This window comes from Catharus ustulatus, chromosome 1, assembly GCF_009819885.2.
Source record: "Catharus ustulatus isolate bCatUst1 chromosome 1, bCatUst1.pri.v2, whole genome shotgun sequence".
NCBI classification, from domain to species: Eukaryota; Metazoa; Chordata; class Aves; order Passeriformes; family Turdidae; genus Catharus; species Catharus ustulatus.
Genome location: NC_046221.1, coordinates 122,961,366 through 122,984,846, shown reverse-complemented (window position 1 = coordinate 122,984,846; position 23,481 = coordinate 122,961,366). Strand labels below are relative to the sequence as shown.

The 23,481-nt window shown below is 36.7% G+C and overlaps 1 protein-coding gene across 7 annotated transcripts in view; it reads right to left on the bottom strand.

Annotated features, from left to right (window-relative positions):
* Window positions 1–23,481, bottom strand: part of CHD7 (chromodomain helicase DNA binding protein 7) — a 133,152-nt gene that overhangs the window by 22,522 nt on the left and 87,149 nt on the right. For all 7 annotated transcript variants that reach the window (XM_033055098.2, XM_033055140.2, XM_033055149.2 and 4 more), the window contains 10 exons: window positions 22,969–23,034; window positions 17,253–17,308; window positions 15,888–16,002; window positions 14,458–14,541; window positions 13,399–13,536; window positions 13,181–13,302; window positions 12,500–12,743; window positions 8,036–8,212; window positions 6,607–6,750; window positions 4,093–4,348 (listed from right to left, as the gene is read on the bottom strand). In XM_033055098.2, coding sequence (XP_032910989.1) covers window positions 4,093–4,348; window positions 6,607–6,750; window positions 8,036–8,212; window positions 12,500–12,743; window positions 13,181–13,302; window positions 13,399–13,536; window positions 14,458–14,541; window positions 15,888–16,002; window positions 17,253–17,308; window positions 22,969–23,034 — 1,402 coding nt within the window. The remainder of the gene's footprint in view (window positions 1–4,092; window positions 4,349–6,606; window positions 6,751–8,035; window positions 8,213–12,499; window positions 12,744–13,180; window positions 13,303–13,398; window positions 13,537–14,457; window positions 14,542–15,887; window positions 16,003–17,252; window positions 17,309–22,968; window positions 23,035–23,481) is intronic.

The following is a 23,481-nucleotide window of genomic DNA, read 5'->3' as shown; positions in this document are numbered from 1 at the left end:
AAAATAAACATTTATAAAAAACATTAAGCTTAAATTTGAAGCAAACATATACACAAATACAGCATAAATAAAAAATAACTCTGAGAATTCATTCTTTTTTCTCTCTTTTGAACAACACTAAACTCTTTCCTAAATAAATTCATAGAACCATTGACACACACAATTCAATAAAAAAAAGAAAAAAAATATGAAAAAATTGAACATATTTCAACTGATGAAATGGAATTTTTTTCCTTTTAAAAATGTAATATGAAAGAAAACAATGTCTTTTTTCTACAGGAAAATACAAGGGACACAAATCACATTTAAAGTCTGTGCCTCTAAAATCAGCCTTAATCATCCACATGACATGTATCTGCTCCTTTCATGATTAATTATAAAATCAAAATCCAAACAAAAAACTAATTGCAGGGAAGCAGCTATGAAATTATTATTTTACCTTCTATTTAGTTTTTTCTTGCTGAATGTATTTTTTTTTCAAGTTTGATGAAGCTATCCAACCTATTTATTCTTTCCAGCATTAGTCAAAAGTTCTCTCTTGCCACTCGCTTTGCCTATGAATGATATGCACAGCAGCAACTATTTCCTTGTTTGCTCGCTATTGGAAGACTATAGACCAAGTTCAAGTTTTCTCTTCAACCTCTCCTATGCTTTTATTCTATTTTTATGTCACTTCTACAAAGTGGGCAATTCCAAGAACTATCATATTTCCATTCTTGGCATGTTAAAGAAATCTTTGTTCTAAGCTTATTTCACCTCCAAATAAGCCCTTTTTTTGAGCCATCTTTTTTTCCCCTGTTTTTTTTTTTTCCCAACAAAATCTAGTTTATAAAGTATTTCTAGTTTATTATTTCTAGTTTGACTAATATTCAGCTTCAATACTGCTTTCAAATAGCACAAGGAAAGCTGGAAGGGTTGGGGGAGGGGGAAGCACAGCTTACTGTCAGGCTTCTGCTGAGCATCTCTCTCTCAAATCCCAGCTCTAAGTAGATGCCTGTAAACAAACACGGAAACGCACCCTCCCTGTGCAATCGCTGGTTCAGTGCCCGCTGTAATGCGGTGCCTGAACCAGATTCCACCCGGGGCAGCCTGCCTGACAGCTCCATGCTGCTCCAAGAACTCGCACTACTCGCTTTTACACGACCTGATGGACTCAAGATGTGAGCGCTTTTCAAGATAGTTTTATTCCCCGGCTTTTCCTGATCCAGATTCCCTGCTCCCAGCGCTACTCATCCTAATGGTTTGCACATAAGAAAAGTAAGCCCATATGAAATGAGTGTAAGCAGACACTCAAAGTTCCCTTCAATCATATCACTGCCCATCTTCGTAAAACAGGCAGAATTTTGGGCAGTAAACCTCCGATTCTGTACTGAACTTTGGCAATTCCAGGACACAGCAGGCTGTCAAGCAGTTCATATACAGCAATTTCAGTCATCTTTCCAGGGTACAGCAATTATTTCTGACTCAACTGCAATATCCAGATTTAAGTTTCACTACTGTGAAGCAATGCGAGAACAGCATCTGCAAAAGCAAACCACGCCACAACAAACCCACAATCTGATCTAATGAATGATGAATTTACAGTATCAGAGCCTGGTCTCAGCAAGACCCAAATCCACTACAGATAACTCAAAAAATCTGCTCTTTCAGTAATTCTATCCTAGCTAAATCCTGTAGAAGACCATCCTTTTTAATTCCTACTACAACTGCAATTACATCATGTCCACTGAGCAGCCTTGTTACCCAAAAGTTACTTGATGCAGTACTTGCAAGTCTGTAAAATTACTTCCTATTCTAGCTGATTTTTAGCAGGGGATGAAAGGAAGGTATCTGAATGTGTGGTTCACATTCAGGGAAACCTCCACTTTTACTCTACATTAGGAGAGGCTTCCAGGGCTCAAGAGGGCACAACAAACAAAGTAAGGAGCCTTTCTGGTGCTCAGCACTAAGATGTGTAAGTATAGAGGCATTCCCCACTGCTGGTTCTTGGAGACAGAAGAGGAATGATGTGTAAATACTTGAGAATGGTTGCTATGGAGAAAAGAAGGAGTCCAGCCCTAAGAAAAATGACAGACAATGCTTTACCCAAGTTGGCTGGAGAATACCCAACATGCAGTAACTACCTCTGGTAGTCTACTCCCAGTCTCAGTAGACCACAGAACACATCAATCAAGAAAGAAACAAAAATCCCACTTCAACTCTTACCATACAACTTCCATCATATAACTGAAGATTATATAGAAGATTTGCTTGCAACCCTTACACAAAACAAAACGTGTTCAAATACATGTGCACTACTGCTTGCTCACAAACCCCACAAACTGGGAAGAAAAAGAGGATTCAGAGACATTTTTATAAAATAGAAACAGAACTTGCTACTGCAAGAAATCATTCATCAGGTGATACTATGCAACCATAAGTACTTGCACTGCAAAAACTCTTAGCAGAAGCAAAATAAACTTGTGCCATTACACAAACTATAAAGTTGTTAAATATCCATCAACAAAATAAAACCTTGGGCTCTGATGACTACAGCATGTAGGAGTATTTTCTGTCCTAGAACTAAAAAGGATGTATTTGTTTAGTTCCATCTCCACACTAACACATCAGGATTTCTTTTTCCCCTCAAATCTGAAGGCTCAATCCACCTGCCATGTTGCTGAATGATACCAAGCAAGTCCAAAGGTTCAAAGCATCACAAAAATGTTATAAAGGCAAATGCATTCAAGAGACAAACCCACCTTCCTTTATTAATATATAGTCATCAAAAAATATTTGTGGTTTTCTAAATTAACACCTGAACTTTATCAATCTCTAAATTATATTAAATGATACAAGGTTTCTGAGGAAAAAAATATCACTGCTGTAGGCAGCACTGCAAACACTGCTCATAAACTCTATTGGACAAAACAAAGCAGCAGCAAAATATTCAGGTTTTTTTCCTCTCAACAAACATGAAATAAGGAAAAATAATAGCAAGTTTTAAAACTAGCTGAAAGCCAAGAAGCATCAATTCAGACACCCATAACCTGAACAGTCTAAACTATTCTGATAAACTTATTTATACAATGGATTAACTTAAGCCCAAAAATCAAGTTAAAAACCCCAACAATCCCTGCACCAGAACCACAAAGTTACTTTGCTGTATGTCGTATGAGTTTAGAAACTGAACAGCCACCAGCATGGATAAGTACTTTGGAGTAAGCCAATATCACGTCTTTGGAAGAATTACTTTTGCATGAAATATAATTAGATGTAATTTCTGAAACAGTTTAAGCATTTTACCCCCTATTTAAACAAAAAGTGTCAAAGAAAAGAACTTCAGTACTGCAATATAGTAGTCATACAATAAAAAAGCTGAAATCACATATGGCTCTGGAACAAAACAGTCTTTCATCATGAAGCCTATAACCAGCATAAATCAACCATAAATCATATCTAGTAAGAAACAGGAATTGGGAAACAAGAAACTAGTAGAATGCAACCCTGTATGGAAGCTTGTGTTACATCCTCAAAGGCAAGAACTGACCAGCAGATACAAGTTTAGCATATTCAGACTGTTAAGAGCTGGCTGATTCATCACAGGGTAGGTCACTGGAACAGCCTCCCCAGGGAAGTGGTCATGGCACCACAAGTCCTAGTTCAAGGACCATCTGGTCCTTAAGTCATATGATTTAGTTTTAGGTAGTTCTGTGAGGAACAGGGAGTTGGACTCTATAATCTCTACGGCTCCCTTTCAACTTAAAATATTTTTTGATACTTGCCAAAGATAATCTTGATCTAAAACCAGTACCATCACAGCCACTGAAGTCTAATGTGACATTCACCCTAATCTTTCTCCTACTAGTCAAAATAAGAAATCTAACTGAAAACATGTGGTCATAAAAGCAGACTTGATCATGATTTCTTACTCTGCAATTTCTATTTAGAAATTTTAAGTTACTACCTTATGATGTTCGACAGCAAAAAAGTAAGTAGCAGCTAACTGTAAGTGAAAAAAAAGCTATGATATTCACAGAGAGACACAGAATTTATATGTATTGTACATTTTTACAACTGTTTTTCAAATGAGGATAAATGTAGGTAGCCTACCATTAATAAGGTATGGATGATTGCAGCATTTTCTTAGTTCCATCATAGTGTTTAAAAGATTAGGTACATTTGCCTGACCTCCACCCTTGGAAAGAAATGTGAAATTCTTTTCAAGAATAGCACGATAGTATTTCTTCTGAATATTTGTCAGCTCAACTTCAATGATGGTTTCCTCTTTGGGGGCCAGGTTCTTTTCCACATCCTCCTTGAGACGTCTCAGCATCATCGGCTTCAAAATAGCTTGCAATTTTTGCACCTGGAAAACAGATGTGTAATGAAATGACTGAATTAAAACTGCTAGGAATCAAATATTCATTTTTCAATTTCCTTAATTCTAAAATATTTGCTTTCTACCTCAAATACCAAGTAGAACACATTGTAAAAAAATCTTTTCTCAGTGACTCAGTAGCAAGTTCTCCTCGCTAACTGAGTGACATACACATTTCTAGTCTATTTTGGTGTGTTTAGGGATGTCTGTTATTTAATAGACCTCACTCAGAACTATCCTTCTAGACAAGGATAGTACTATACAAAAATCATGCAGAGCTAACCCTTTGTTAAATAAGCAAATCTGACACTAAAATAACTTTTGCAGTTCACTTCCAATTACTAATCAGTATTTAATGCTATTTCCCCACTTTAAATATCTGTTTCTAATTATTTTCTTATTTTTCTAGTTTTGACATCCACTGAAGTCAAACACAATTTAGGACTGGTCTAAAAACGAAAACATTTAATTTCTGTTAATTTTTATGACACTAATAATTTTTAGTGTTTCCAGGTTTTGTGGCATATCCTTTAAGACACATCCTAAAGGGTGGGAGGGGCAAAGCAGAAAATGTCAGTTTTCTTTAAAAAAAGGGAAAGTTTTTGAAAGTTTTTGTTAAATCCCTTACATTAAAAGCTCAAATATATCCCTTATTAAAAAAAAAAAAAAAAAACAAAACAAAAACAAAAACATCAAAACACAAACACCTGGTGTTTAGGCTGTTTTACCTGTATCTCAAAGTACAAACTATCTCAGTGCTGAAGAGCTAATAATTCACCCTGAAATTGTTCATCATCTCCTGATGCAGAGCTGCACAGCAGAAATATGAACAAAAGACACTTCCACCTAAATTTACATAATTCCCTTAGTAAAAAAGCTTCAGAACAAAAAAGGTAATTAGCACAGAGGGATGAACAATTGAGAAAATACATGGAATAGGACTGCAAGGAATGGAGAAGAAACCAAAGTCATTAACACATAACCTGTCCTGCCACTTGAAAGACAAACCCGATTCCAAAACCTCGGAGTGTCAACAGATAAGGAAGTTCAAAAGAACTTGTTGGACCAAACAATGCAGGCTCTAATTCTGATCATGGCCAATAGCATTATTTTAGTAATAGTTCCATGCATGGCTTCAAAAGTTTTCAGTCATTTTGAGCTGACCATACAAAAGCTATGTTGAGAGTTAGGATATATTAGCTCCAGTTCAAACACTTCATTAACAGGACTACTTGGCTTCTGCATCAGAGCTGGTTCACTTTCAGTCAGGCCAGTGTCCATTCTGACTGACATGTAATAGCACGCACAACCTATGAAACATATCCCACGATTTTGCCAGGTGTCATGGGGCTAGAGGAAGAGGTACTTTCTAATTTAGACCGACATGTGAAAGAGTTGTTCTCAAAGAAAGTCAACAAATTCAAGCAGTCAAAAGTTAAAAGATATCAAAAATTGAATTTTCAGACAATGTCAAAGTTACATACAAAAATATATGCAGTTATTATGACAGGAAGTAAAGGGTCAAATTAAGATGCTATGCTTCAGTTAATGCCTAATATTAAGGTGTTTTAGCCCTTTAAAACACTTTGATACATACAAAGAAACATTTTACATTTCAGATATAAAACATGTTGCATCTAGGGTCTTTCATTTTGTATTGATTTATGCATTTCTACTATTGGACAGCTTGAGAAATCTGTTTCTGAGTAAAAAAAATCCCTCCATTTGGTTACCTCTTGCTAAACTGGGTTTCAAGTATGTTCCTGTGTGCACTTAAGTCTTTGAGAAAACTCTCAGATGTTAATTACACAGAAGTTATAGGAACAGTTCCTTCACTGTGATGCTTAAGGAAGAATGTAAACTGACAAGTTAATTCTCTCAGAAGTATTTTCATCCAGAAACTATTATAAGACACCCCACCTCTATTTTTAAACCCTACCTTTTAATAAAGGGAATTCTTCCCTGTTTCTGCAAGACCAATGGACAAAGGACTTAAAAAGAATGAAAAAAAAAAAAACCCAACCAGAACAATGATAAGGTAGAATTACTTTTGGCCAAAAGCAAAAAAACCCTCAACTACATGAAAATAAACAAAATTTTAAAAGGGAACACCATGGTATTCCAGGAAGCAAACACATATTGTTTGAAAAAACAAGTAATGAAGTTCAGATAAATGGAATAAATGCAATAAAATGGATAAATTCACAATATCTAAATAGAAAAGTAAGTGTGCAAAATAAGTTTACCTGCTCTTCAGTTTTAAGATCCCCGAATTCTTGCATGAATGTGGTTTCTGATGGAAAACGACCTGGTTCCAAGAAGTGAAGCAAGCTAAACAGCTCTTCTACTGTATTTTGCAAAGGAGTTCCAGTAAGCAGCACTTTATGCTCCTGAAAGGTTAAGAAACAGTTGCCTAGGAATCCGTCACTATGATTTCCGATGAAAAAATACACAGAATTCTTTCCCCTTGTCACAGTATGTCTGTCTCACCTTTGCTTCCTCTCCCTTCCCCCAGTTACTTACATAAAACTCTTCTCAAGACATTTCTAACTGGTACTCCGGTGTTCTTTCAATGACAGACCAGAAAAACACTTCACTACTTAAGCATGTTCAAAAGTCCTCCGAGATACAAGAACAGATTTTGCTGGTCCACAATGTCCCATCCCTTTCACAAGTACAATTAACTTTTAGTGGCAAAGTAACAGTTGAATACATCCCATAAATTCCAGTAAAAATTCTTTGATTTATCACACCTCCAATTGACCTCAGTGCACTGATCTCCTCAGGCCAGGAGATCAACACAGGATCTAACAGGAAACCTGACGCAGACTTCTACCTTCTTACTACATGCTAAAGAGCATGAGAGTGGCAGAGACAAAAGTAGCATATTGCTTTAGAGAAGGAGCCCAGACAGGTTCAGCAACTAGTCCAGAGTCAAACATAAATTTAGCAGTGTAATTAGAATTAATGTGAAAAGTCCCATATTTCTATTTGTAGTCTGTAAGACTATAAGCTCTGCTTTCCTTTAAAAGCAACCATAATAAGGAAAACAAAAGGTACACAGCATTTTTACAAACCAAATTACAGGTATTAGCTTAGCATGACTGTATCAACTCTCAGATTTTAAAAGAATATTCTGCCCAAAATGAAGTAATTATTGTGTCTTTTAAATGGTAAATATCTTCACATTATCTGATTTTTCTCTGTGAGTTTACACCTAATTTGTACACAGAACATAACAGACATTTATGAAAGCATCAGAAACTAATAGCCACAAAACAAATTAACATTAGAGCTGATAATAATGCAGAGCAGTTTAACTCTCACGGTCAAATTGGCCACCTGACCACATTATGCGTTTAAATAAATGTCTATGTGAAGAAGTAGCTATGGATTCAGTCACAAGAAGGGAGAGAAAGGAAAGAATAAATTTATTTTGACTGTCTTAGAAGAATCTACATAATTCTGTCTAAATCAATGAAAAAACTTATTAAATATCAGCAGTCCAAAACTGAAGGTATGCATATGTTTCCAAGTATTTTATACTTTCTCATCTGCATCCTCTTATTCTTCTTAACACTTGATGATTTCCTTTTATTTTACTTTTTGATTAAACCATAAATCAGAAGTAATAAAAGTACAGAAGACTCAAAGATAAGAGATGTTCACACTGACCAGATCCATCATCTTGAGTCCTTCCAAAAGCTTACAATTCCTGTTTTTCAGCCTGTGGGCCTCATCAATGACCACGCAACGCCATGGAATGTTACGCAGCTCTGGGCAGTCAGTCAAGATCATTTCAAATGTTGTGATAATGGCATGAAACTTGTAGGACCCCTTTATCACACGACCCTAAAAAGAACAGCAAATGTTAAACTTCTTGGCAAAGAAGGGAAGCGATTTGTTTCACCTTCAAATTTAATTTTTTTTAAAAATACAAAACAGTACAATGGACAAAACATTTAAAGCAAATTAAGCCATTATTGCTTACTAAATGGGGAAATACAATTTTGTAAGTTTGCTACTGGCTTCATGATAGCTGTTTTTAATCCTGTAAATAGGCCCACAGAATCATTGCCCATTGATTACCAAGAAGTTATACAAGTATTTCAGATGTAATTCATATGGATTATACTAATGCCTTCAGGCATTAATGTATTGCTGCAATATTGAAATAAGGTTTTCAGACTCTGTCAAAAGAATTTTCTTTTTACTTCTGAATTGAAGGTACATGAAGGTCCTCTCAAACAATCCAAATACAGCAAAAGTGCATTAAGGTTTCCTTTTAATGACTATTTGAATATTGTGCTGACTAATCAGGTTGGGTTTTTTCCCTGCTAAACACTCAGGATTCAAAACACCTACAATTCATAGAACGGTTTGGGTTGGAAAAGACCTTGAAGACCATCTAGCTCCAACCCCCTGCCATGAGTAGGGACACCTTCCACTAGACCAGGTTGCTCAAAGCTCTGCTCCATCTGGCCTTGAATACTTCCAGGGATGGGGAATCTACAACAGCTCTAGTGAACAGCTTTGACAGAAGCAAATGTCTGAACTTTTTAAATGGAGAATGTGTATCTCTGCATACAATTTCATAATATTTTTCTAAGTCTGTGTAAAGCAAAGTTCAACAGGACAATTAACTTGATGTCTGACACTACATTCACTGGTTCATTAGTTCAGTCTTATTTTCAGCACTGATATAAAGACTGTTTTAAAAAAAATCCCTGAATAAACTTTATTCAAGACCATGAAATGAGCATCTTTCTGACATTATGCTATGCTTCTTCCCAATGCCGTTCAAAGAAAAATGTAATTTGGTAACTCCAGTGTCACTGGGTTTGTGCAGAAAAACTGTCTCTCTAAGGATGAGCATTACACAAGTTCAAAGCCATTCTACATTTTCAAAGGACTCTGTCATAGGTTGTGTATTGAATAAATTTCAAAAGAAACACATATTTTACAGTAAGGTGACCATTTCTTCCTTTAGACCTGCGCAAGACTGAATCCTTTTATAAGTGACCTGCATATAATCCTCTCCAAACTGTGGGGATCAGAACTGGCTACTGACTCAATGAAATGATTGAAAACCTGATATCCTGAACTCAGCATTAAATCTGCGTACTCAAATCAAGAACATTTCAGAGAGAGTGATGACCTGCTCAACAATGCTTTCTCGTGGCACAGTCCAGAAATATTTATCTTGTTAGGGGCAGAAAAAGCTGTTACTTAACAAACAGCAGATGAAGATACACTAAGTGGGCAGCTTTGAAAGCCAGCAAACTGAAATGCTGTAACCTTTTCATGAGCCAAGTAAATTTCCATCACAGACCAAGTCAGCTCTTTTCCAAGACTTTGTCATTAGCTGTATTTGGCACATACAGTTTTTGCAATCTTAAAGCAGAACTCCTTCTCAGAGATGGGACAATACAGAAAAGCACACAGTTTATTTGATATTCAAATCAGGGAAGGGCCCCTAGGAAGATCTTTCAGTTTTTGTTTCAGTATATTGCTCAAGAGCACCAGAACAGGTTTCTCTATGTGAACCTCATGGCAGAATGTCTCTGGTAGCACCATGTCCTTACTGTTGAAGTCACACCACTGCAGAAACTGACTTTGTTATTGACTACTTTCTAGCGTTTCACAACAACTTGACCCTGTTAACGGGGGCTAACTCTGAAAAAATCACACTACTACAGATGGGGTAGGTGCTTTTTATGCGTGTTCTCTGTTGTTATTGTCCTTCAAAAGCCACTCTTATTTTCTCAGTGTTCAATTGTCTTTCTGTGAAATGGCTCAGATTGAGTGGCCTCTTTTCATATCAAAACTTTAAAAGTCAAAGATGCCTGATGTCTGGGTTGATGTGTCTGGCAAGGGAACTAGAAATGATGCTACTAAATCACATAATCTTTCACTCCCATTTTGTCTCCCATCATATGTCCAGTGATGGTACTCTGGAGAATGTCAGAGTGAACACTACATGGGGATTCTTTTTTTTCAGAACATGAAGAGATTTTTTTCCCCTGTACTTCAGTTTCTACCATGTGTTTCACAGCTGATATTCTTAGAAAGAATGGAACACAGAAGATGATTCTGTGACACACCTAAGCTAGCTGTCACCAAAAATATGAGTTCTCTCAATTTCTCCTTTATCCCTAAATGTAATAACTGTCTGATTCTCCTCTTAAGACAGTTCAGGGAGTAAAATCAGCAGAAAATTATTCTTTTTTCTGTGCCGTGAGTGGTTTGTCATTACTTGCTATGGGGTCAAATTACTGCCACGTTCATGGCAAGAACTGAATTGAGAATATGGCAATGGGGAACAAAACTTTCTGCTGCATCTTGCTGTAGATCCTTTTAGTTACCTTTAGATCAATGAAACAACATTCCCAAAATAACTAAGAATCTGCACAGTAAGTGGGACTTTTCAGATGACATTCCTTCAGGTTTCATGCTAAGTAACTACTAAGGGGAAGAACATACTGAGAACAAGCACCACTCAAATATCAAAAAAAAAAATTTTTTTTTAAACACAGGAAACAATTCAGCAGAGACAGTACTTGTATAAACACAAATTTTTAAATTATATAAAATATCAATCTCTGCTAAGAAATTATTTTAAAATCAGAAAAACTATAGTTCTATTTCTTTTTTGTTAGTTTGCCCTAACGGCATGTCAAGTTGTGCCACAGTCATCATCTTCAAAACAATTTTTAATCAGTTTTTTACCTGTAAAGGCATATTTCCTATCTTGCAATCTCTCTCTAAGTTTTGCTCTGGTTTTTCAACACAATTTGAGGACATGAAATTAGAGCTAAGCAGAACTGGACCACTCATCACATCACTGACAAAGAGGAGAATGTTGTAACTTTTCTCATCTTTATATTAAAAATTTGTTTCCTCCTACACACTTGCCCTACAGTAGCCCTTTTAACCACTGTGTCATAGTATGAACTCATGTTTAACTGGTCATATGCCCTGACAAAAAAGATCTGCTTTTGTCTCACAGCCTTCACAGAGCTGAGCTCTCCCTATTAAAAGAATCATCTTCATTCCTTGTCCACAGACTGTCCTGTATTTAGCTATTCTGAGTATTGCTAGACTGGATCCAATTTATTAAGTAATGCAGCTTACTCTGTATCCATGAACTGTCTTAATCATTTACCACTCTCCACATCTTTGTCATTTGAAAACTTCCTCAGTAATGATTTTATGTTTTCTTTCAGGTCATTGCTAAGTTACATAGCTCATGGACATGAAACCAATCCCTGAAAAACTATGCTGGAAATGCAAATCATTTCTCATTAACAATTACATCAAGAACTATCAGCTAGCCAGTTTTAAATCCACTTAATGTGTGCCATATTGATTTTATATCCTTCTAGTTTATTAATCAAAATGTGCAGTGGTGTAAAATGAAATGCTTTAAAGAAAATCTAAATGTATGAATTCACCAGTATCACTTTTTAAAGTTCAGTTGAAAATAGTATTCCACAGGTTGAACTTCTACTCCTTCTCTCTTACACGAGGAAGATTTTATTGTTCTGCAATAACATTCAAGGTATGCACATTTTATTTTCCCCCAATTCTTACTCTGGGAAAAGCCAAGCACTTAGGAGTAGAGACCTGCTGCTCTTCTTAGCTTCTGTTTTCCAAATAATTTTCTGTTTCTACCCCTGGTCTTTTCCACTTTCCTTCACTCACAACTATTCAACTTAAGCACAGTAACACAGATTCAAAACATATCTGACTTACAAAATTTGATAAAGAAGCATTAACAGGTTTAATTTCTGCAAGTAGGTCTTTCCTGGAATAGTAGGCAAAGATTGATTTTTAAGCTTAGTTCCACTTAAAGGAGTTACTCCATTAAGAATCTCTTCTACCAGCTCCCCTCAGAAACGCAAAATTACAAAAACCTTTCATTGAAAGAATGAAACTCTAAACAAAAATTGCACCATCTCTTGGTGCCCCTTTATTCCCAGAGAGATACTGGTCAATATTAAAGAACATTCTTAATACACGCATCTGTATTTCTAACTGAAACCTTACATACCAGTAATTTGGTATCTTAATAAACAACTGTATAGCATTTACCAAACAAAAAAAAAGAGAAAAAGAAGAGTCATTAAGAGCTTTTACCTGTGGATCTTTGAAATACATTTCATACAACTGAATGGTCCGCCGACTCGCTTGACTCCCATGATACACAACCACATTCAACTCTGTCCAGGTGCGGAACTCCCTTTCCCAGTTGGGAATTGTGGACAATGGTGCAATAACCAAGAAAGGACCATGGATTCCTTTCAAATATATCTCATAGAGAAACGTAATGGACTGGATAGTCTTTCCCAACCCCATTTCATCTGCTAAAATGCAGTTTCGTCTGGAAACAAGAACAAAAGCAGGTTGAATGATTTATTCCCAACTTAAAATATAGAAAATCAGTACAGCAATAACCTGACTAAACCAGGTATTTCTAGAACAAAAAGGCATCACAACATTTTGCATTTCAAATAAATGTTATGATTTGTCATGCAGTCAGCATGGATATATCCCTTCTATGTACCTCTCAGGTTCACAAGGGGGAGGAAGGGGCAGTAGGGGCATGCACGAACCCAAAGCACTTGCCACAAGAACCTATCTGAAATATTCATGTTCCACCCCAGATTAGTTTGTATATGACTCCAACAGCAAAACATGAGTCATGTAAATAATTCTAAAAATCTCACTTTAGCAGGTTACTTTAAAAGGCTACTATTTCAAATAAGCTATAAAAGCTTTTCCAAAGTAGGATTCAGCAGTAAGCAATGTTTTACGTACGTGTTGTACCAATTGAAAAGAAGCCAGTTTACTCCCTCCAACTGGTATTCCCTGAGTTTGTTATTGTTTTTATACTCCCTGGAACTCTCCGATTTCTTCCAGTCATCGGCAGGAGGTCGCTCCTGTTTCAAATACAGCAAATCCCATTAGTGGTTTCTAAAAGACCACATTACTTTACTATTTTCAAATAAAATCCTCTATATAGAGCCAATTCTTACCACACGCTCCATTTCTGGCTCCCTAGACATCAGTTTCTCAAATTCTTCGATCTTGGCTTGGTCGATGTCTTGCTTGAGCTCCCAAGTGCTGTCTTCGTAAGGAAGCGAACACCACTTCACCAGATAATGCGTTACAGGCTTTGTTAAGACAAAAATTACATTTTATCACAAGACAGAAAGAATAAAAGTGTACCCATGCTTACAGGAGATCTGCATGATCTAGGCTAGATGAAATTCAAAAAGCTTGATCAGACCTGAATGTCTGACTCAGCCAGAAGGATAAGTAAACATCAGGCTGACACCTTGACAACCTAACCAAGTAAGAAGAGAATCTGGAGAATGCAGGCTTACCACCAAAATGAGCATAACACATTTGAAATCATTAAGGTTAGAAGCAAAACAATATTCATACTTCAACCCTTATAATTCTATGCTTTTCTACAAATTTTAAAATCTACTGTCTTATCAGTTTTCTCTTATCAGCATCATCAGAAACTTCACAACGGACAAATCAACCATCACCATTCACAGACAGAGCAACATGGAAACAGTGACACTGTCAGTGAAGCTTTCTATTCTCCCAGGACCAAAAAGGAATCTCATGGAAGACAAAAACATCTTTTTTTGCAGAATAAGTTATTAAAAATGAAGAAACAAGTTCAGGACTTCTTCCCTAACAGGTAGTCTAAATCATTATGACATTTAGCTAAGACTCTCTTGCAATTTTCATTTAAATTCTGCATTACATTCATGGACATCATATTTCTACAGTATTAAATATCACTTCTTCATTGTTGCTGTTTTTGATTGGTTGTTTTGTGTGCTTTTTTAAATATAGGTAACTTAAAAGAAGTTACAAGGAATTCTCACTTAAGTCCCTTTATTTAAGGGAGACTGCTACATTAGCCAATGTTTTCTCAAACATGTTCCTATTTTCCACACACATATACTGTGGTAGTTCCTGTAAGTGATTAATATATTCTAATTAATATATTTCTTAACAGTAAATTATAAACACAATGCCTATATGACTAGAGATGCACTAAAAATTTTGTTTACCTCTCCATTGTCATCTGTGCTACGTGAAAAATCCATGATTCGATCAACTTCCACATAATCTGGATTAAAAAGCTCATCATCAATCTGTCCAAGGAGAGAGGCAAAAATATAAAAGATATCTCTATTAGCCCTTCCTGAGAGGAAAAATGATTATATATTTCACCAGGCAATAATATTTTGGGTCACAGTGACACAGAATTTATATTTGGCAAACTTCAACATGTTAATTGAAATGCTACAATTCAGCAAGATCATTCCCCGTGAGGGAATCAGACTTCTCAGACTTTGTTAACTGGGCCTCTTAATTACTGTGTGAAACCTTTTACTGTGAGAGAATGTTTAAGAATATTTTAAATGAAGTGTGAAATTACAATTCACTAATGAGCAATCGAAAAGGCTTATGGCATGCAATGCATTTAGCATTCTTGAAAAATACAGCTTGCAATAAAGAAATTAGAACCTTGTACACTAAGTGCCTTTGGATTATTTTAACTACAGGAATTGTCCAACTGCTTTACAAGCAAGATTTAAAGATTATTATTTCAAAAGCAGAGGAAACAATGCGTGCACACATAGTTTCTCCAAAAATCACAATTTGTCAGGTTCATTCTTATGCCATAAACAACTGACAGGATTCTCTTCCATACTAAAGCATTGCATTTCATTTTATAGTTTTAAGATGCACTCCAACAGAAAAGGCAGTCAAAAGAACTAAAGACTGTATATTTTAAAAGCTTTTTCTAAAACAATGACAAATTCCAAGTATTTACAATAACTTGTGATCCACTTGGAAACAGATTAAAAAAAGAAAATGGAAACAATTCCAGGTATCTTCACTTTGAACAGATGGAAGTTTTCAATTTGCAACAGGTTTTTACTCAGGCTTGAATGATACAGTAAAAATAAACAAACACAGTAGCTCATGAACACTTTTTTTTTTCCTTAGAAGACAGCATTTTTCTAAAAGGCAATCTTTCAGAGACACAAATCAGCAGATCTGGTCTTTTATTGACAGGACCCCTGCCACATTACTACTTATGGCTCTAAGTGAAATTAAATTGATGATAAAAAGCTTAGAATCCCTAGTGAGCAGCAGCCCATAACATAGAAAAATGGCATGCATTTCTTCTGGCATAATCAGCTCCTGAGAAAAAAGACATGGTACTGATTCAGTCAGACTTACAGGGCTAATAACTAGCCACTCATTCCAAGGAAAAAGACCATCCAAATCTACAGGAAAAAGTATACAGTCAGGATAGATCACCTGACTTTCATAAACTTGCAAGACTTGCATCCAGAATGCTTTATACCAGAATAAGTACTACTGATATATCACACAGTTATTCAAAATGTTCTGCTTGTACACAGAACAAGAGTTCCTAAGAATATTCCTTAAATACCCAAAAGAAACAAGCGAAAAAAAATCGTACTTCAGAAAGGAATTTATTCTGGCCCTGTTTTGCCTTAAACCGCTTAATCTTCTGCTGAATTCTCTTGTCTTTGTCCAGCTCTTCCACAGATGCCCACTGACAGTGAAGGTAAGAACTAGAAGATGAAACAGAAAAATCTTACTCAAAACTCTGCTTCCACTGAATTCCTTATGTATTCCACTAGCATAACTAGATCTTTACAGCACAGCTTGGAAAACTTGCCACTCTCTTCTTTATCATACAGGTTATTAAAAAATCATCTTTACTCAAAGTAATTATACTTACTAATAGAGAAACTTTTCAGGAAACAAAAACAATTCCCACACAAAATTAAGTTAATGAAAAGATGCACATATTTTAAGTGCTACCCATCCTATATAATTTTTTTGTGAGAACAGCATTGTAACTCAAAATTGCTTGTGAGTCTTTTAAGACTGACAGAGAGAAAAGAAAACCTCTTTTTAAATGCAATTTCACAGTAACAACACAAAAGAAGGAACAGTATCTCTGCCAAAGTGACTTGCGCCACTCCATAAATTTAGTCTGTCAAAAGTTCTGGTGCTAAAACACAGTTAACACAAAAATTATGTCTATGTAATAGAAACGAAACAAAGCATAATTAAGCAATTAAACATTATACAATAAACAATATGGTGCAAAGATACAAAAATGACAGTATATTTAAAGTGAAGTCAACTACAGGCAGTTAGCTGTCATAAGCTCCCTTAAAGAAGATTTCTGTCTCACAGACAGAAAATTTGTCAAAAATACACAAGATGTGCTATTTTCCCACAAGAAAAGTGAGCTTATCCAGATAAGAAGTGTTTTATTTTTAATACTGACTGCATTGCCGTTTCAGAGTCCAGAAGTGAAACGGCATGCTGCTCTCACCACAATTACATTCCTGGGTAACGATCTGCTGGAATATTGAGAGCCATCTCATTTGTTTGTTTGCTATCTTAGACATTTTGTTAAACATAAATCTTGTTTTTGAAACAACATCAAGGGTTATTTTTGAGTAGTTTATACACACTCTACAGTTGCAGTTAGACCTACACAGCACAGGTGTGTGCTCATGAGCCTGCATGCATAATGAGCCTTAAAGTATTTAATAGAGCAAATTTACCTATGGATTTAATTTTGGTGAGAGCACAAACTAATTTTGGAGAGAACACAAATTAAGACAGCACTGTCAAACCCTGTACCACCAATGCAAGCTATTTTCCTGATTGTCACTGTTTTGGATTAAACATTAGATATGTTTAAAGTTTGATAACAATTTGTATCAATTATAAAACCAGTTTTGTAGCTATCTGGAGGTTATATGAACTTAAGGATAGCAATCAAACCTGTAACTTTACTTACAAGTTTTTGTACTTTACATAGAATTCCTCTACTTCTACTTCCTCTCCATTCTCCATCTAAAAGAAAAGAAACAATGAAACATGAATTAAATCTCTAAACAGCCCAATTTAGTAAAGAATTTAAAAACTATCTGAGATATGGACTATGGTCCCCACACAGAGACACAAGTGGAGGTGTAGGAAAAGGTTTGTGGGGGAGGACATGGGTGAGGAGTTTCCTCCAGCTGCTTACCCAAGTACATACTGCACTGCTTACTACAACTTCCAAGACATGAATCATTTGAACTCCTCCCTAACCACATGCAGCTTCATTCACAACCTCACCCCAAATCTGGCTTTCTGCCAAACCCACAGTGTTAAGTAGAAGCCAAGTGTACCATTTTCTCAGGCAGCAGCCAATTAGCAACTGCACTCCTGAATGCCATATGTATTATTTTTGGCTGGCTCATGGCAACTTTACATTGTGGGTTTTGTAATGTTTTAAAAAAGAGTTTTAAAGGGGGTTTATTCCTCCATATAGTTAATAACTCCAAACAAGAAGCCATATAAAACTAAACCTTATACCTCTGCTAGAATTGTAGTGCATCAGTGTTCATGGCTTTAGTTTTACTCAATGGTGCAATTAAATTCACTCAGGCAAGATGTCTCACATACAGAGCAGCCAAATTAAATTAACACCCCAAAACTACATTTAAAGCAAGGTTAAAGTTGTGACATAAACCAGCAAAACCAAGGGCATTTAGTGCTAAGGGTTGAGCTACCTTTAACTCATCCCTGGTGCCAAAGTATTGCATAACATATGGCATGTAATACTTTGTTGAATTACTCCTTAACCCAGCTATAGGACAAACTAAGGACAGTGCACCGGGCACACATTCAGAATTCAGTTTATGTCACAACATTAACGGTTTGTTTTTACTAATGAACTTTAGGACAATTTTAAACAGAGCAGCATTTTCTGGTTCACACATTTTATCAGAGACAACATCATCTGCAATAAATACTGCATATGGAGTATTAAACAGGCAAAACTGTTGACTGCTGTATAAATCAACTTTTTTTGTATTTTTTTTTTTTTTAAATATATATATATATACACACACACACGAGGGACTACTCTGAAACTTGAATTGTCATCTTTAGTTGCTGGCTAGATTTTACCTCCACAGCAGTGCAATTAAATAACAACAGTAGCAGCTGCATTAAACGGTGTTCTAGCACAAGGAAGTTCATGTATTCCCAGTCCCTGATTCACATAATATTTCTTTACTTCCTGACTAGCAAGGGAGTTTCAGTTTAGCATTTATATCACTACAATACAGTCTGTATTACTTTCTAGAGAGAAGCAACACCAGATTCCACCTATTTCATCCTAAAGAAATGGAAGAAGACTACTGGTGCTACTTCTTGATCTTTTTCAATCTTCCATCAAAGATGAGCTCTCCAAACCATCCTCTAAACCCAAACACAAGGAAGAAAAGAAACCTCTCTGACACTTACAAAAACACTGTCAAAGGAATCTGAAGACCATCCCAACAAAAAATTTATAAGAGTATTTCTCAAGATTATATTAGTATTTAGAGATCAAAACTGCATTGAAAAAAAGAAGCTGGAGATCACATTATCTGAACCTATTCACTGCCCTGAGGCAAAATCAGTCTTTAAGAAGTCAATCCTAATTTTAAGACATTAACTTCTTTTATTATCTACAATGTATTACAGCCAAGTCTCTTTGATTAGTGTTAAACCAGAATCCTTTGAGATCCATCAGTACTACAATGACAACATCATTAAACACCTTTACATAGAGGTTTCATATTAACCAATTTCACTCCTCTCAGCAGCATTTCAGTCAAACATATTTTCTGTCAGCTGCCAGCTTAATAACAATAATTTACAATGCAGATCTTCATAAATTCTGTAAGTCTCGTGAGTAAAACACACTTTAGTATTGTATAATAACTAATATCTGGTCTATGTTATTAGATGTTCTATGAGAGTGCATCAAAGATTCACCTAATCAAAAAGTACTTCTGAAAAAATATTTTTAAAATCTTAGTCTGGCATTCAGCACTTACACCCTCCAAAAATTTAATCAAATAAAACTGTCAGCACTCAAGCAGAAGTTAACAATACATCACTTTAGGGTATATGAGACAGCAGCTTATGCCTCTGATGTCACTGTGCAGTTCTCACCTGTACATTTACATTAACCAGGTAAAAAGGTTAGATTGAACGTTTATGCAAAATCCTCCCCAAATTGATTACATAGACATCCTAAAATAACATGGCAGACTTGGACAATGCAAGACACTTTAAATTATCACTTCCAGGTGCGAGCAGGATCTGATTCACAGTCTTTGCAGATAATTGAAGAAATAAATGACCTCTTCATTCAAGTGAATACTTAAAAGCACATAATCTTGCATGCCATTGCCACAGAGGTGATACACTAACACTGCTAATGCAAAAGTTAATTGTGTAAACCACTCAGGTGTAGAGACAAAAGCTTGGGGCCAAAAAAAACAACCAACCAACCAATATACCTATGGGAAAAAAACATGAAAAAACCCCAAACCACCACAATTATCAGTTACCAGAAAAATAGCAGGCAGAACACATTAATAACAGAAGCAAAGCAACACACAAAACCCAACCACCTCAACTGATACACAGCTAAATTTACTAAATTGTAAACTGATCCATTTGAGGAAGAGATATAGGCATTGTACACATTTCAATTACAGAAATTTCACAATTACAAGCTGCACTGTTTTGACTAAAATTTGGCTCCCACACCAGAAATGCGGCTTACACTCAGGAGCGGCTAATATGTGAATAATTTTCTGACATTTCCAACCCCGGAAGTGCAAACCAAGGTGCCGAGTCGAGCAACCTACCAGTAAAATCCTGCTATACACGATTGTTACGAATTGGTTACTCTGTTTCATGGTGGGTGGAACCGGGCTCCGTGCAGGCAGCGAAGAGGGGGGAGGGGGGGAAGACAGAGGAGCTCCCTCCTTCAGGCAGCGCAGCCCGGGGAGAGGCAGGGGAGCTCCCTCCTGCTGGCCCTGCGGCTCAAGGGGAGGCAGAGGGCTCCCATCCCCACCTGCCGCCGCCGTGGGTGCCAGCGGGTTCCATCCCCACCTCCCACCACCGCCACAGGTGCCGGCAGGCTCCGTGCCCCCTGCCACCGCGGCGCAGCACAGGGCTGGGGCGAGCAAGCCCAGCGGTGGTAGCTGCCGGCCCCGAGCGGCCCCACCAAGCAGCAGCGCCAAGCTGGGCCACCTGGCCCCATCGGCAGCCCCGATCCCTCACGGCCTGAGCCGAGCCAGTAAACCCCGCCATCCCGCGATTCTGTTACTATTTGGCAACTTTGTTGCATGCGGGTCCTTGCTGCGAACGACAGAGCGGCTTATAATTGGGTGCAGTTTGTGTATGGACAAAGAACAAAATGTTTCCCAACACCTGGAGATGCGGCTTATAGTCTGCGGCTTGTAATCGTGAAATTACTGTAGTTCTAATTCTCACACATACTAGTAGGCAAAAAGAGACATTCACATGTGCAACATGCAGACACAAGGTTCTACAAACTCCCTGTCTTTCCATAATATGTGCTATTTCTGCTGGATAGCATAATCAGTTCTAGCTATTCCTTTTCAAAGTAAAGGAGCAGGAATTCAAAGGGAACTGAATGAAAAAATCTCAACATCCAAACTCATCAGGTTTGGAAAGAGAGTGATAGAGATACTTCATGCTTTTTTGCAAGAAGAAAGTATTTAAGGGAATTCAACATTCCACGTAAGAACAACTGTGAAAAACACCATCTTTTTTACTTCAAACAGGAACTCAGTTCTACCTTTTACTCTGTAGGTTTCAAAAATGGCCTCAAGTACAGTGCTGCATCCTATCTGGTAACTCCAGAACTAGACTAAGGCTATTTCTCAGAAAACCAGCAGGATTTTACGATAAGAATACTGCTCCAAAAGTGCATTCATTATCTAATGTCCTTTACTTGAATGCAACATCTTTGTTACAACATAAGCCACTGAAAGGTTTCCTAGTGAAGCCTCTCCTTGTGTTTATTTTATGCACTGGTCCCAATCGCAGCAATTTACTTTGATTAGTAATCTAACAACCAGGTTTTGATGACGTTAGTAAAAGTGTAAAAGACCTTTAATAAAAGCACAGTTGGATACTTCAGATGTTAAATATTAACATCCTGAAATCCCTTTTTTTATTTGAAATTTGGAGAAGAGGGTAGGGGAGAAGAGCAGGGAAAGAAGAGACACCCCTCAAACCTGCAAATACAATCCATAAAAAACATTAAAGAAAAAGCTCAAAATAGAGCTTGCCTCCAGCAGAGCTTGCAATCAAAGACATGTAGGCAGCAGACCAACCACTTCCCACAAACTGCAGCAAAATACACACTCCCCATGAGTAATCACACCTTTGTTTACAGGGGAGAGGAAGAAGGGAAGAATAATTGGTGAAAAACAGCTTCCCAAGTAAAGACATTTATGAAAGGACCACATTCTCCTCTCCTGCCTAGTAGACCATCAAGACAAGTAAATACTCACTTCATATTACCTCTGAAAAATAAGCCTATGATTTGAAACACAAAATACAGCTCTAGACTTTAAAATAATGAAAAGAAAAAAAGCCCTCCAAAAAGCCTTAGAAGCTTATGCTGTGTACGATGCATAAACAGGTCAGATTGAATCACAGGCACTCATGACACTAAATGAATATAGGTTTACAAAACTGTTAATGATGTTAGGACAGCAGTAATAAAATTGAACACACACACCCTGCCCGAGAAAACCAAACAAAAACCCAAAAACCCCAAACCACCACAACATTGAAAAAAACTTCCATTAATAAAGGGAAATTTCCTTTCTCCAGTTTGAAAATTAACACTGAGGCAAAGGTGAACTGCTGGTTAACAAAGATGAACATGATGCTCGATTTGTCTAAGTCAGATAGTTTTCTGTCCACTGTAGTACAAGTCAGAGAATTAGCTCCCAAAAAGGGTCTATAAATATAATCATGCCCTTTTTGGAATAAGTTCTTTTCTACTTCCTTCTCAAAGTTCTAATACTTTAGAAGTGCAAAGGCCAATCAAGCTGTGAAGCAGATTAGAAAAATCTGTAAGCAAAATAAGAACTTAACTAGGAACCAGGGCAGAATTATAAGGGAACCACACTGAATTTGAGTGCCTCTTTCACCATCTTGGTATAGTGACAAGGAAGATATTCATCACCTCTGTATGCATCATACTTGGTCACATGTAAATTTGTTTCTGCTGCTAAGCACAACTGCCATCAAAAGATGCAAAAATTATGGGCAAGGGTTTTGTTTACTAGAAAAGGTAGAAATTTGGGATACAGGAAAGTTCTCTCATTCCTCAAACCCCTAAGGAATATCACTTTGAAGTGAAGAGCACCACAGATTTCATTCAGGCATGTATATTCGCAAAAATCAAATTTTTCATCCAAAAAAGCAAGAAGTAAGTAAAAGATTAAACTATCTGTTTTGTGTATGTCTATCAAAAACATGTTGCATACCATCTGAATACACTTTCAAGGAACCCCCTCCATTCAACAGAACAGTTTTCCAGTTAGGAATATCTGAGGTATTTTAAGAAATTGGTAAGGACTTCAGAAGAAATATGCTTAGCCTATTTAAAAATATGGGGGAAAGGGGATTTGTTTTACCTTTTTCTTGACTAAACGGCTACTCATGATTTTCTCCACAATGGGACCTTCAGCATCAGCAGATTCCTACATCACAAATAACATACAAGAGTTATAGGAGTGCATCTTTGTTAAAGACTTCCTTTATTAGAAAAACTTTAAAATAATTTTTTGTAACAGAAGCTTAATTCCAAGAGGACATTCTCCCCACAGCATGAGAACTTTGAGGATTCAAAGATTTAATACCATAATAAAGGATCGAAGGATACTTGTTTGAGCCCATTTTTAAGCACAACTCTAGCTCTCTCAGTTGAGAAGGTTGACATGCACAGATAAAGAGGTATAACAACATGAGCAGTTCCCCTGACCTAAAATAATACATGCTTTCAGCACCATACTGTCTAAACAGCAGATGATGTTCAGAAGCTCTAGCTGGCTGTGCAGGTGTCCACACGATTGCTCTTAAAACTGCCTGCAATTCTCTATTACAGTAATTCACTATTACAACAGGAGGCAAACCATCCCAATGCTCCT